This window comes from Thalia democratica, chromosome 6 (genome assembly GCF_965202585.1).
Source record: "Thalia democratica chromosome 6, ktThaDemo2.hap1.1, whole genome shotgun sequence".
Lineage (NCBI taxonomy): Eukaryota > Metazoa > Chordata > Thaliacea > Salpida > Salpidae > Thalia > Thalia democratica.
In genome coordinates this window covers 25,124,839-25,138,090 of record NC_139170.1, presented here as the reverse complement: position 1 = coordinate 25,138,090, position 13,252 = coordinate 25,124,839, and the positions used below count along the sequence as shown (strand labels likewise).

General features: G+C 26.1%; 1 protein-coding gene across 1 annotated transcript; it reads left to right on the top strand.

The window, feature by feature from the left end:
* The first annotated feature begins 1,416 nt into the window (after positions 1-1,416).
* LOC145838656 (polycomb protein eed-like) lies at positions 1,417-12,140 on the top strand. The gene is made up of 9 exons (XM_082946281.1): positions 1,417-1,608; positions 1,949-2,107; positions 3,941-4,066; positions 4,534-4,707; positions 7,474-7,604; positions 9,066-9,171; positions 10,714-10,872; positions 11,050-11,135; positions 11,448-12,140. Exons 1-9 carry the CDS (start codon positions 1,417-1,419, stop codon positions 11,575-11,577), a joined length of 1,263 nt encoding a protein of 420 aa, XP_082802407.1. The 3' UTR covers positions 11,578-12,140.
* Positions 12,141-13,252: the final 1,112 nt, after the last annotated feature.

Sequence of the window (13,252 nt, the reverse complement as noted above, 5' to 3'; positions counted from 1 at the left end):
CTGATACAAAACAAAATGTTTAAAAGATAAATTTTTAATGGTCAACTTTTTCCAAGTTTTTAAGAACTTACAAAAAATATAACTTTTCCCTTATCTTTGAATCAGTTTATCTAAGATTTTTAGGGAATAGCATTTTTTAAATGTTACAAATAGTTGGTAGAAAGAAGATTTTTAAAATACCAATTTTAAATGTAATTTAACATTAAATAAATTTGAAATTAGTCAAATTTTTCTGTTAAATTAAAATTTAATTGTAAAAGATCTGTTTTTACAAGTTGCTTTAAATTTATTCATAATGTGACTGAACAAATTTTTAAATAACTTGCTACAAAAATTGATAAATTTTAAAACTCTTTGGCTGATAGAATAACATACTTTGATTTATTTATTATCTTAATAAAAAAGAACTTTACTAAAAATTTTAAGTTTACTGAAATTTTAACAAAACTTTTTGTATAGTGAGATTAACACTGTAATCTCAGTATGAAATGTTTATTCATTAGTTGTTTTATTTATTATTTTTTATAAATATTTTTGCTTTTTTTTTTATTAATTTTATAAATTTATGTTATTAATATTTTTATTGTTAATTTATTTTTACTTTATTAGTAGTTATTTATTGCTGTTTTTATTACAATTAGTTCTTGAATCATTATTACTATAAATAAGATAGATAGGTTTAGCTTTATGGTTTGTTAACAAAATGTTAACATTTGTCCTTGTAGAAAAATCTGTCATAAGTGTTATACTACTGCGGTGCACTACATTAGTTGCGTTCTTTTTGAATCAAAATTCTTATGAAGTTTATCAACTTAATTTTTTTTTCTTATTGAAATTTTCATCAAAGCCGGTACTACACACTTATGCTTACGCAACAAATCAGTATATTTGGTAATTGGTATCCAAAAATTCGTTCAACTTTTCGAATACTAGATAAACATAGTTGAAAAAAACCAAGATAAAATAAATAATAAAGGATAAAGATAATACATTCTTTTTTTTTATTACTTCTCTTCTTTTTTTAGGTGACACGCATGCGCCATTATCCCTCCTCACGCTACGCCCCTGGTAGTTATGCTTACCTTTAGTAAATACACATACTCACCTACCTTATCTTTTATTCTTTTCTTGCAGTATTTATTTTTTTACTGAGCTCCCTTTTACAAAAGCATGTGTCAGTTCAATAAGGGAAAAGTATTGAGCAAATTGTATTTATTATACATTCCAGTGAACTTGCTCTGCTAGGATCTTTATTAACAAAAAACTATTTTGGAATTTGAATATTTACTGATAAAAATAGTACTAACTAAATAATTTTTTGAAACTGTTTTTATTCATTTTTGTAAAACTTATTTTGTTTGTATCTATTCTTAGGAAATATTTATGTCATAAACATTTATACACTTTATATTTAGTATGAACAGAAATGATAACATGGGTAATGATACAAGTTTTGTATATGATGATGATTTGTCAATAGAAGACCATTGTTTTAAAGAAGAAAAACCAAAGAGTAAAAAAGGAGGACGAGGAAGAAGAGGGAAAAAAAAGGTTGTTACCCGAAAAAATCCTCAAAAAGGTCTATACAAAAATACTAACATGATAAAGGTGTGTGCAATATATTTTAGTTTTAAAACAGTTATTTAGTATTACTAAGCTTTTTTATTTTTGAATAATTTGCATAAATTGAATCAACAATGATATTAATTAGCAGCAGCGTTGCCATAATGCTGAAGTGAAGGATTCTGAATACTGAATAAATATTTATTTTAATTTAAAATGACATAGTTGAGTAATTTTGAGTAATACGCTCACCACCATAGTGGCAACTATTCTTATCTGATTCTGTATATACGTTTTGGTAGAAGGCATTGATTACATGCTATGACCCTATTTTATAATTATAAAAGAAAAATGTTTATAACTAATTGTGTTACTAAATTTTTAGGAGGATCATGGCAAGCCTGTATTTGGTGTTTCTTTTAACCATTACACAGTAGATGGTCAACCCCATATGTTTGCTACTGTAGGTAGTAATAGAGTTACTGTTTATGAATGTAGAGAAGCTGGTTACATAAAACTTATTGCTGCATATGCTGATTCAGATGTAAGTTTTGATTCTACTTGGCATGCAAAATAAAAATAAACAATTATTTTTTTTTTGTCAGTTGTGTAGATATTTTTTAGAATACTATAGTATTACTGTAGTATTATTTTAAAATTTTTGTAGGAAGAAATCATATTTATTACAGTAACTACTGTTTAAAAAGATAAACAAATAGAAAATTTAGAAAAAATATAATGGTGTTTAAACAAACTCTAATTTCACATGTGCTTCAGATTTGAAGAGCTTTATTTGATGAATATATATAAATATATTTTTTGTAATTTTATTATAAAGTTATATTCAACAGTGCTCGACGAAAAATTGGAGCTAAATATTTATTTAGTTATGTAACAAAACACAGTTTTTTACATATGTTTTATGTATTCTTTTGCCTATAGTCCTCAAAAAATATTTTGTTTATTAGAAATTTTTATAAAATTTTAGAATTTTGCATTATGATGTAGTAATGATGTTAAAAAATTTGGTGCAGTTAGCTGAGATTGAATACATGCTTTGTTTTGTTCTTAAGTTAAGAACCTATGAAATTAAAAAAGTTTTTGTTTTAGTAATTGCTATAAAAAGTTTATTTTGTAAAATAGGAAGAAAACAATCTTTAAAAGTCTTTTAAATTGTTCTTGTGCGCGGCTTATTTTAACATTGATTTTAATTTGATTGGTTTTAATTTTGCTAAAAAAGAATTTTCGATAATGTGTACATATATTTAGCCTTTTGGTTTTCTTGGTTACTGATTTAGTCTAATCTGTTTGGTTATTTATCTACTTCGATAATGATTTATTTTTACTACTGTTTAAAATAAAATTCGCTTTTTTATTAAATGTTTCCTTTAATAAATTTGCTTTTTTGTTTTCAAGTTTAAAAGTGAAATTCTTATTTGCGATACATTTCCAATGCCTTAAACTTGTTCAAGTACAACAATCTATAATGTGCTTACTTTTTTTTTCTATATTAATTTAGTCATCCACTTCTACGGAGTCTAACTACAAGTTATTTAAGCAGTATAAGGTATATATAGAAGTTATGTATAAAGGTCTGTTTTAGATAAAATTATTAAAGTATAATACTTATAATTTATTTTATGTTTTGTTTCTAAGTTATTTTATTAAAATAGAGTTAAATTTAGACAAAAATATTTATCATAATGAACAGCAGTAAAACAACAAAACAAAGAAGATTAATTACTTAAACTAGATTTTAACATACTGAATAAAGTTTTTAAATAAAATTGCATAACGACAAACATAAAATCACTGCATAGGTTATAATTTTATTTAAAAAATATTTTAAAATTATACTTCGCAAGCTTGTTATAATGGTGTTATCATTACAATATAATATGTAAGTATGTATGGACCCAAAAAATTCAACCTTAGAGTTTTTAGCTGGAATTTTATAACATGTGGCAATTATCACTTAAACAAACTGCGCACAATTTAAGACGATTAAAATAAAGTTTTATGGAGGCAATTTTTAATTTTACGAGTTTTTATCACGTTTTGTAAGTTTTCTTTATTTACTTTTTTTTTTAAATCAAAAGTTGTCATTTTTGGGTCCCATATAGTTTGCATTTGGGTGTTTTAGAAAATCAAATTCCGCCAAGGTTAAAGTTTCTTTAAATCATCTTAAATTTTGCACAGGGTATTTTTGTGGTGTTTGCCAAGTGTAAAAAAAAATTCCAGCTGAAAACTCAAAGGTTGCCATGTTTATAAAAACCCTAATATACACCATTATACCATTTTTCCGTTCTATCCGTTATATATTGAAGAAAGTATTAGAAAACATTACATAATCAGTTCAACCTGTTCTACTTTATAGCCAGATGAGAATTACTATTCTTGTGCATGGACAATCGACGTTAACACAGGATGCTCTTTATTAGCTTTCGCTGGATACAGGGGAGTTATTAGACTTTTGAATGTAAGCACCAGAGAGTGTGTTAAGGTAAATAAGTGAAGTTTACAATAAATGTTTTTTAAAATATTTTTTCTACGACTTATAGTTTTTTAATACCTTTTTTCTATCCATATTTAAGCTTTTATTTTATGTCAACAGTATATACAAGTCTATTAGTGTATAATAATTTGCAAAATTAGTTTAAGTTTGGTATGTTTTTGTGAGTTATAATTAAAAAGATCATTTAAAGTTTAAAAGCTTAAGCCCATTTTTAGAGGTCTTGTTTTGTAAAACAAATTACTTATATCTTATAAAGTATTTTTGTTCATTGAACTTATCCTACTTGAATTATATTGTTTTTTTTTAATGACATAATTTTGACACATAACATTGTTTTTTTATAATATCTACTTTAAGCAAAACTAAACTATGCATTGTGATATTAACAACTTTATAGTATTTAAACAATTATCATTACTTTTACCTAAACCTCTAAAACAATTATCCTTTGAAAGCATTACATCAGCCATGCATCAGCCATTAATGAGTTGAAGTTTCATCCAACAAAACCGCACATTCTTTTGAGTGCTTCCAAAGATCATTCTTTACGAGTATGGAACATTCGAACAGATGTTCTTATATGTATATTTGAAGGAGTAGAAGGTCATAGAGATGAAGTTTTAAGTTGCGTAAGTATACAATTAAACTGATTTAGTGTTCTTAAATTTTATTAAATGCTTGTTATTTGTCAATTATTTATTTCCTTTTATTTAAATTTGTATTTCGTTTGGTTTTTTTTTATGTACTATATCTATTAGCTTATCAAGTATCTAAATATTTAAGTTTTCTTGCATATAAACTAAACAAAGGCAATAAATTAAGAAATTTGTTGTGATTAATAAGTGAATTAAACTTACAAGTTGTACAAAAAATAAAAAAATATTTTAAATCAATAAAAGGAAACATAAATAATGATACTTTTTGTAGTTGGGTTGGCAAAGAACTATTACTCTTTTTCAACTTGTATCTTGCTGAGAAATCGCGAAGTGTTGCAATTATCAATTAGCTTTTCCCACTCGTCAATTTTATGTTTAAGCTCATCAGATCGCGCTTGTAAACGTTTTTGTATTGTTCAACAGTCTTGGGTAACAAAAGTTACATTTGGAAACGACCAACTAGCTGTATACTTTAAAATACGCTCGTTTTTATCCCGAAAACATGACCACGCCAACAAAATTTGCACTGGCTTAAGGTGGTGTACACCGTATACTGAGTCTCACCAGTATGTTTAAGCTTTTTTTCTTGCTTATTTTATGTTGGTATTTAATTTTGGGAATACAACGAAGACATTGTAGTTGAAAAGTGTTGAGTTTCTTCTTTTTTACAGTTTACAGGGGTTACGTCTTGCTGCAGTACACTAAAGCACTGTAGACGTAGGCATGATATTAAGCAGACGTTGTGCGGGTATACAATCCGGGATTATCCCAAACTCAAGAAGTCAGTCGAACCAATGTGACTAAAGCTTTGTCAATGCGACAATTAATCTCAGCGTCCATTGGTACCTCAGACACACTACTTAAAGCAATCAACAAAATCGGCGAAAGTCTGCAGAACAAGTCCGGACTTTCGTTTGCCTAAGTTCGTTCCTTCTACTACTTGAAGCACGGTAAAAAAGTTTTTTGTATTTTCACTGCAACTATCATCAATATTGCTTGTTGTTGAAGTATCTGTTTCTTGCTCAGTACTTGAGATTTTTAAGTGTTTGTACTGCAAATATCTGAGCATGTAGAGGAGAACTGATACAAAAGTGTTAACAGATTTTGGGTTGAAGTCATCCTCAACTAAAAGCAGATCTCTTATGGCGAACCTTTTCTGCTTTCACTTTGCTTTCAGACGTGCAGGGTTGAATAGGCATTCGTCAGACTTTGTATGAAGCTTAACGCTTATATTTTATTTACATAAAACATGTTTTAGTGGCATTGGGAAATAAGTCACAAAAAGAGTTGGTAGCAGAACACTGCTTTACTTCATTCCACTTTTGATCACAAGAATTACTATTATAATGAATAGACTTTGTGTTGTGATGTGGAAACACTTCTCAATTTTAAAGAGGCTTTGAGGACAGCGAATCTATAGTACAGTATAGCAAAAAGTCTTAATTATCTACTAGATGAAAAGCTATAGTAAGGTCGATTACAACAATATACAATGGCATGTTTTGTTATTTGTACTATTCCTACAAAAAAGATAAAAGTAACAGTAGTGGGGCGTTGAGATCTAAATCCTCATTATGACTCGGAATTTTTTTCAGATAAATTTTTTCAAAGAACTTAACTTGGAAAAAAGTTTGTCAGCAACACAAAGGTGGGAAATTCCCTTTAAGCTAATGTAATCTGAGCTGGAATAATTGTTCTTATGTAAGATAGTTATCTTAGCATAACACATTTCTTGTGGTAAACGGTTAATTAGTAAACTACCGGATACTACAGGATCTAGCCATAACTCTTGCCAATATTTGGATCTAACCAAAGTTTTATTTGAAAAACAACCGGATCTAGATTTGATATAAATAACGGTTCTAATCGTTCTAGTTGGACGTGAAACTAGATCAAAGTTCTAGATCTGGCATCTGGACACGGTTGAACACTAGTTATCATTTGACTAAAATTTCGTGTAGAAGGGTAGTAAGCAGGACTTGCATTGACGTAATAAGTCCACCAGTATGTCGTCACTGTCTGATTCTTTCCAAGAAACTGCTTCAGATTTAGTTTTACTCCTTACTTCAGTAAATGATTTGCTATACAGATTATACATAGTGTCAGACTTTCTCATATAAAAACAAAGTGACAAGCTCTGATTGAGTTTCAACAAGAACCAAATACAACGTGAAGCCAAAAAGGTCTTTCAAAGAAATACTAAGAAATGCACTAATGATTTTAGGGTAAAAAATATTGCGAGTATTTAAGCGGCTGCTGACAAAAGGGACACCAAATAATTGTATGATGGCTCTGAAAAACAGTTGAACCTACAAAAAGTTTTAATCAGCTCTGAGATCCTAAATTTATTTTATAAGCAAAATATTGCTACTGGTGATGCAATGATTTAATTTTTACCAATGCTTAGTTTTTTATAGAAAATCAGACTCCATAGTATTCTAGATAACTCGAGTACTTTCCGTAGCAAAAAATGCATAAATGTCTAGCTTAGTCAGGGTTACATAAGTTTATGATGTTAACATCAATAGATTTCAAACAAAAAGAATGTTAGGAGTTTAAACTTATTAACAGTCTTAGGTGTTTTTGCTTTTAATATGACATAATTGTAAAAAAATAGTAAAGGTATTTCGTTAAAAAATTGTTGACCCTAGTCTTTCTAAAATACCTTTAAACATAAATTTACAAATAATACTATTTAAAATTAGATTCAAAAACAAACATTGATAATTGTTAATTCAGGATTTCAATCAATTGGGTGATAAATTGATTAGTTGTGGAATGGATCATTCATTAAAAGTATGGAAGTTCGATACTAAAGAAATAAAACTTGCATTACAGGCATCAGACTTTTATGATGGAAACTCTAAAAAGTTAGATTTTTTGTTATTTTATATTGTATATATATCTTAGACAACTTTTTAAATGAATTTAATTTACTGAACTGTTGATATAAAAAAGATTCGTAAAAAAGTATTAAAACTAGAAATGAAGTGTTTTTATTCTTAAAGCATTTAAAAAGACAAAAATCTTACTTTTGTAATCAGATAATAGGCCCCTATCAGCTGAAATCAGCTATCCGTATTGTGCATAGAAGAATAGAAATAATAATAATAATTTAAAAACACACTGGTGCAATAAATTTAAACAAAAAAATTATAGAAGAAAATTAACAAAAATTAAAATAAATAAATTTAATTTTGCCCCATATTTCTTCCGTTTTAAAAATATTAGTTTTCCTTTTCTTTCAGTATTTTGTGTATTGTAGATCGCCATTTGAAGCGGTAATTTGTAAGCAACTCCCACTCGTCAATTCTTATATTCAATCTTTTTAGTTCGCGCTTACATACGTGTAATCAGATACCTACATTAATAAATATCATTGAAAATATTTATTTAATTTATCTAGAAGTTATAAAAAACATTAGTTGCTGTTCTTGAATTTATCTTCATTTTTGTATAATGAAATTGTTAAATGAAATGTTTAACTTAAACTTTTTGTTTGTATTGCTTTATTACATTTGTTTAGAAACAAAAGAAAGTGTTAATTAATGCTTAAAAACTTTTACAAGGGAATATTTATAAAGTAAACCAAGTTGAACTTAAATAAACACTATATTTTTACATTTAACAGTTTTTTTGTTTCTTGCAGTCACTAGTAACACAGACAAATCTAAAAACTTAGTTGAGTTTAAATGTAGTTAAATTTAGTAAAAGAGACCCATTCAGTTTGAAAAATTATATGTTTTATACTATTATTATGTTTTACTTAATTAACTTGAAGTCTTCGACTTCTCCTGTTTTGTAAAAAAAGCCTGTAAGATATGTTACATTGTTTTTATTATATTAGCTTCTATATTTATTTATAACCTAGTTGGTTCACCTTTCTTCTGAAAATATCAAGTCTGTTTTGTTTTTTGTGTATATTTAAAGTTTCAGAATTCCATTGTTCTTGTAAAGGGTGCATATAAAAGGTATGAAAAAATCTACCTAATTGTAACTTATTTTTCTTGCACAGTTTATAAAGTTTTGACTGTTTGAAGTTTAAGTTACTTGACTGTAGTAATCGTCTATATTTAAAAGAAAGTTCTTTCAAATTAATAGCTGCTGGAAAAAAATCTTTTTTATATATATTTTTGGTTTTCAATTATCCAAAAAGTTTTCAAACCGTTTACAGTATGTTACCTTACAAATAGAATCACTTGTTTAAAAAAAAAGTTAATCTCAAGTTTTCTACAAACGCTAGAGTTAACGTCTTACCTTTCTATAGATTGTATAGTTTATTATAAAAAGTCAATGATCAACACACATATACTAAGTATTTTAATTCATAGTGATTTTCCTACTCAAGTCTTTAACTATCCTTATTACTCTACAAGAGATGTTCATAAAAACTATGTGGACTGTGTCAGATGGTTTGGTGATACTATATTGTCAAGAGTTAGTTGATTTCAAAATTATCTTAATACAAGTTATATTTCTCTTGAAGTTTTTAAGACTAAAAGAGTTTTATTTAATACAAAATTTATATTTTATATACTTATCGTAATTAAACTTTTCTATTTAAAACTGTAATTTTTTGGTTAACCTTATGATGATATGAAAATAACCTGTAGTTAACACTTTTTATGAACAAATATTTAATTTAACTTGATCCATATTCCAAAATGTTTGTATTAGTAAAATCATTTTAATTGACTAAAATTAAGTTAAAGAATCTTTTGTTGATAAAAAAACTTTGCAGTGTATATATTTAAAAATAATTTATTAAACATAAACGTATTGTTTTAGTTTACAAAATATGACCTCAAGTTTATACAAGTTGCTTATGTTAAGTCATTTAACTATGATGATTGAATACATAGGATCCTACATTTTTTTACAAAAAACTAATATATGAAACATTCAAGTATAAATTTCAAGCTAGTCTTTTCTAGGATAAAAATACTTAGTTCAACTTCTGAGATATTGTAATTTTTGTAAAAAGTTTTATGTAGACAAGATTTCCAAATAAACTTGGAATCCTTTAAAAACCTGGATTTTGACAGTTTAGCCATAAAAACCTGGAAACACCTGAATTTGAGAAGCTTTGAGAAAAACCTAGAATTTTGAACAAAAATCACTAAAAAAATTGGAAAAATCTTGAACTTTAAACAATTTTACTTGTAAAACAATGTAAGTTTGATAAGACACTATAAATCTATTAAATAGTTTTTTTTACCCTTTTCTTTTTTATTATAAAACACTTAAAAATTGCATTACAGTCTTTTTTCAATTTTTTATACTGTCAAAGAAAGGTTTAACCTTAATTTTATTTTATACTAAAATGGACAACAAAACTTGTAGTATCAAAAATTTGGAAGGAATTCAGAAACTTTTGAAAAAATCTCAAAAAATCTTTGGCAAAACTGTGTAGACTACAAGTTATTCATCGTCAATTTACTTGAGATTTATAAGTTTATTAAAAATCTACCTTTTTCTTTATTTTTGAGCTAGAGAGCTGTATTTTAAAGTAAACATTTATTATTTAGTTTAAGGGACTTAAATGTTGGAGTTTAAAAAAATACATAAAACAAATAGGTGATTTTAAAAATAAATTTTCATTTAAATAATTAAAAAAAGTTCCTGCATTGAAAAGTTTCGAATTTTACTGATTTAAAAATGGTTTAGAAATGAAAGAGAATATAGAGTATTAGTGAAATAGTCGTTTTTGCGTTTTTAGTTTGCGTCTTCTAAAGGGAACATATTAAGCTCACCGATTTTTATCTCTTATATGTAAATTACTCTAAGTTTTATTAAGCAGTGAAAAATGCCTGATAGCTATCATAAAACTTTACAAAATAAAATTAACTTGCAAAAACAAGGTGTCAACCCCCTATGGCCTTGATTCATAATTATCACAAGCTGTTTTATACAGTTTTAAGATGAAGTACTGATGTTTAGTTTTTTTGTTATTTAATGAAGTGTTAATAAATACAACAGTCATGCAAGGACCATATAGTTTTATGGAAGCCTGGCGAAATTTCAACAGACATTGATGACTTGAAAGCCAAAGAAAACAACCTTTCAATTATTTGTAGATTAGAAACCGTAATAAACGATTTTTGGTACATGAGATTCGCATTAGATTACAATCAGAAGGTTTAACAACTGAAAGTTTTTTCTGAAAGATTACTTGTAATTGACTATTTAGTTCTAAAGTTTTTATTCAAGTTTATGATGTATATTAATTTTTATTTATTTATTCTAACTCTTATAAATTCAAATTGTACTTTTGTATGTATAGTATGTATAACCTACTTCAACACAATTTTGCAGTACATTGCATTTGGTAACCATTTTGGAAAAATTACAGTCTGGGATTTACAAAGTTTAGATCCTCTTAATTCAAATTCTAAATCAACGTTAGTGTAGTAGTTTTATAATTATATAAGAATTATGTAGCTTTAATAAATTTGGAATTTTATGAAACTAATAACCTAAGTAACAACAAAATTTAGTTAACACTTTTTTTGATAAAAAATGTGAAAAACTATCTTATGAAGTAAGCTAAATAGAATTACTAAGACTACTAGAAACTTTAGTAGACATACAATTTAGTCAGATTATTTTCTTAATTTTTTATATTAGAAATAACAGTTGTTTTTAAACTAGTATTATTTTTATTCAATATTAAATACGGCTTGGTTTATTTATAAAAGATAATTTTTTTGAAGGATGTGCCACTTGCAAGCTGGTAAATGCAACACTACTATCAGGCAAACGGCATTTAGCAAGGATAGCTCCATATTAATAAGTGTTTGTGAAGACTCGAGTATTTGGCGCTGGGATCTGAATAATAAGTAAATTAGAATTTTTAGGAAATTAAACTACAATTTTTGACAGTTTTTTTTGAAATGGGGAAGCTTGAGTTATTTTTTAGGAATTTGAATAAGATACGCGCCTTGAAAAAAAAAACATTTTAAGTAAAACTATTCAATAAAAAAAGTATTTCTTAACATGTTTCTTAATTAGTGTTGTTATAATACTGTATAAGTTAACTAAATATGTTAAAAAAATACTACAACCAATTTCTAAGTTTTATCTTAGTTTGCCTAATATAAGTTTTATATTATTAGGTCGATGTCTAATGTTAAGACATTAGTGTGTTGTATAAGTTTTTTAAATTTCTGATTAAGTTTAAAAAAGTTGATTGAATTAAAAAAAAATAAACAAGTCTTGTGATAAAAACTAAAAGTTTTGTATTCAAGCTATTGTTTAAAAATTCGTATACTTTTTATCATATAATATTAATTTATCTTTTAGACCTAAAACATTTATTTGTGTGCCTTAACGTTCATGCATTTTTTTCTTGCTGATTTTTGTTAAAAATTTTTAATGACGTTGGTTGGTAGTTAGTTTTATAATATATATAAAGTAAAATGTATAAGTACGCACAAAATCTTTAATAGTATAATAAGCTCAATATGAAATTTGTACTTAAATAAACTTTAAACAAATACGATTATTGTTGATTAGTTTCTAATAAAGTTTTTATTTTAGTTTCTAAACTTGTCATATTATTTTTCACTAAAACAAAGTAAAATAGAACCAAGTAAACAAAAATAGGCTTGAGTATGGCTTTTTAATTTAAGAGAACATTTTTTATTTGCCTATGATATAGTAAATAATATAGGCACGCATTGAGTTCACTGAATTATAAACGCTTAAGTTACTTGATATTATGTTATTTTTACTAACTTGTAAGTTACAATACAGAAAGTGTTAGTTTATTTTATTGATAATACGAGATAAGTAGTTTGTTTATTAAAAAGATGTTAATAATCAAAGTTTCGAAAATTCGTTTTCGTTATTTTCTCAAGTAGCTTAAATATTTGAATCAAAAAGTAAAACCCATTAAAGTGATACTGATTGGTGTGACTTTTAGTTAACAGAAATAAACTTTGAGCATCATAATTCAAGATACAGTAACTAAATAACATCGGAATTAAGTGGATAGCTAAACAGCACATTGGTGACCATTTTGTTCTTACAAGATTTTGTATTTTCTTTGTTCAAATACAAAGTTTTTATTTTTGAAAGAAAGAGTCTTGTATTTTTGTTAAGACTTCAATGAGACAAGACTGATTCAGTTTGTAGTATTATTTAGATTTTCTGTTAAACTAGGTTTTACACATAATTTTTGTTTGAGTGCTTATTGGAAATTCTAATGATAATGTAAATAGTTAGTTTGAAAAAATATACATTTAATAAATGAAGTTGTTGCATCTTGTTGTATTCTATAGTTTTAATTATATATATGTATTTTTTTCATTATTGCTTTTTCTGAAACTTCATGAAGTTGAGTACTGTTGTATATAGATAGAAAAACTAAGTTTATAAGCTATAATTTTTAAGTATTAGTTTTAAACTTGTATTAGATAAATATAATCTGTTAACTTTTTTAAAGTTTTTTGCTTTTTTAAATAAAACTAGTTATGCGCTTTACAGTGTAAATGATAGTGATATAACGTTTTTTTAA

What these genes read in the sequence shown, in the direction of transcription:
- LOC145838656 (XM_082946281.1), top strand. Translation starts at nt 1,417, where the DNA reads ATGAACAGAAATGATAACATGGGTAATGATACAAGTTTTGTATATGAT. An exon ending in AAAATACTAACATGATAAAG is followed by an intron (nt 1,609 to 1,948) that starts GTGTGTGCAATA and finishes CTAAATTTTTAG; the next exon opens with GAGGATCATGGCAAGCCTGT. An exon ending in CATTAGATTACAATCAGAAG is followed by an intron (nt 10,873 to 11,049) that starts GTTTAACAACTG and finishes ACAATTTTGCAG; the next exon opens with TACATTGCATTTGGTAACCA.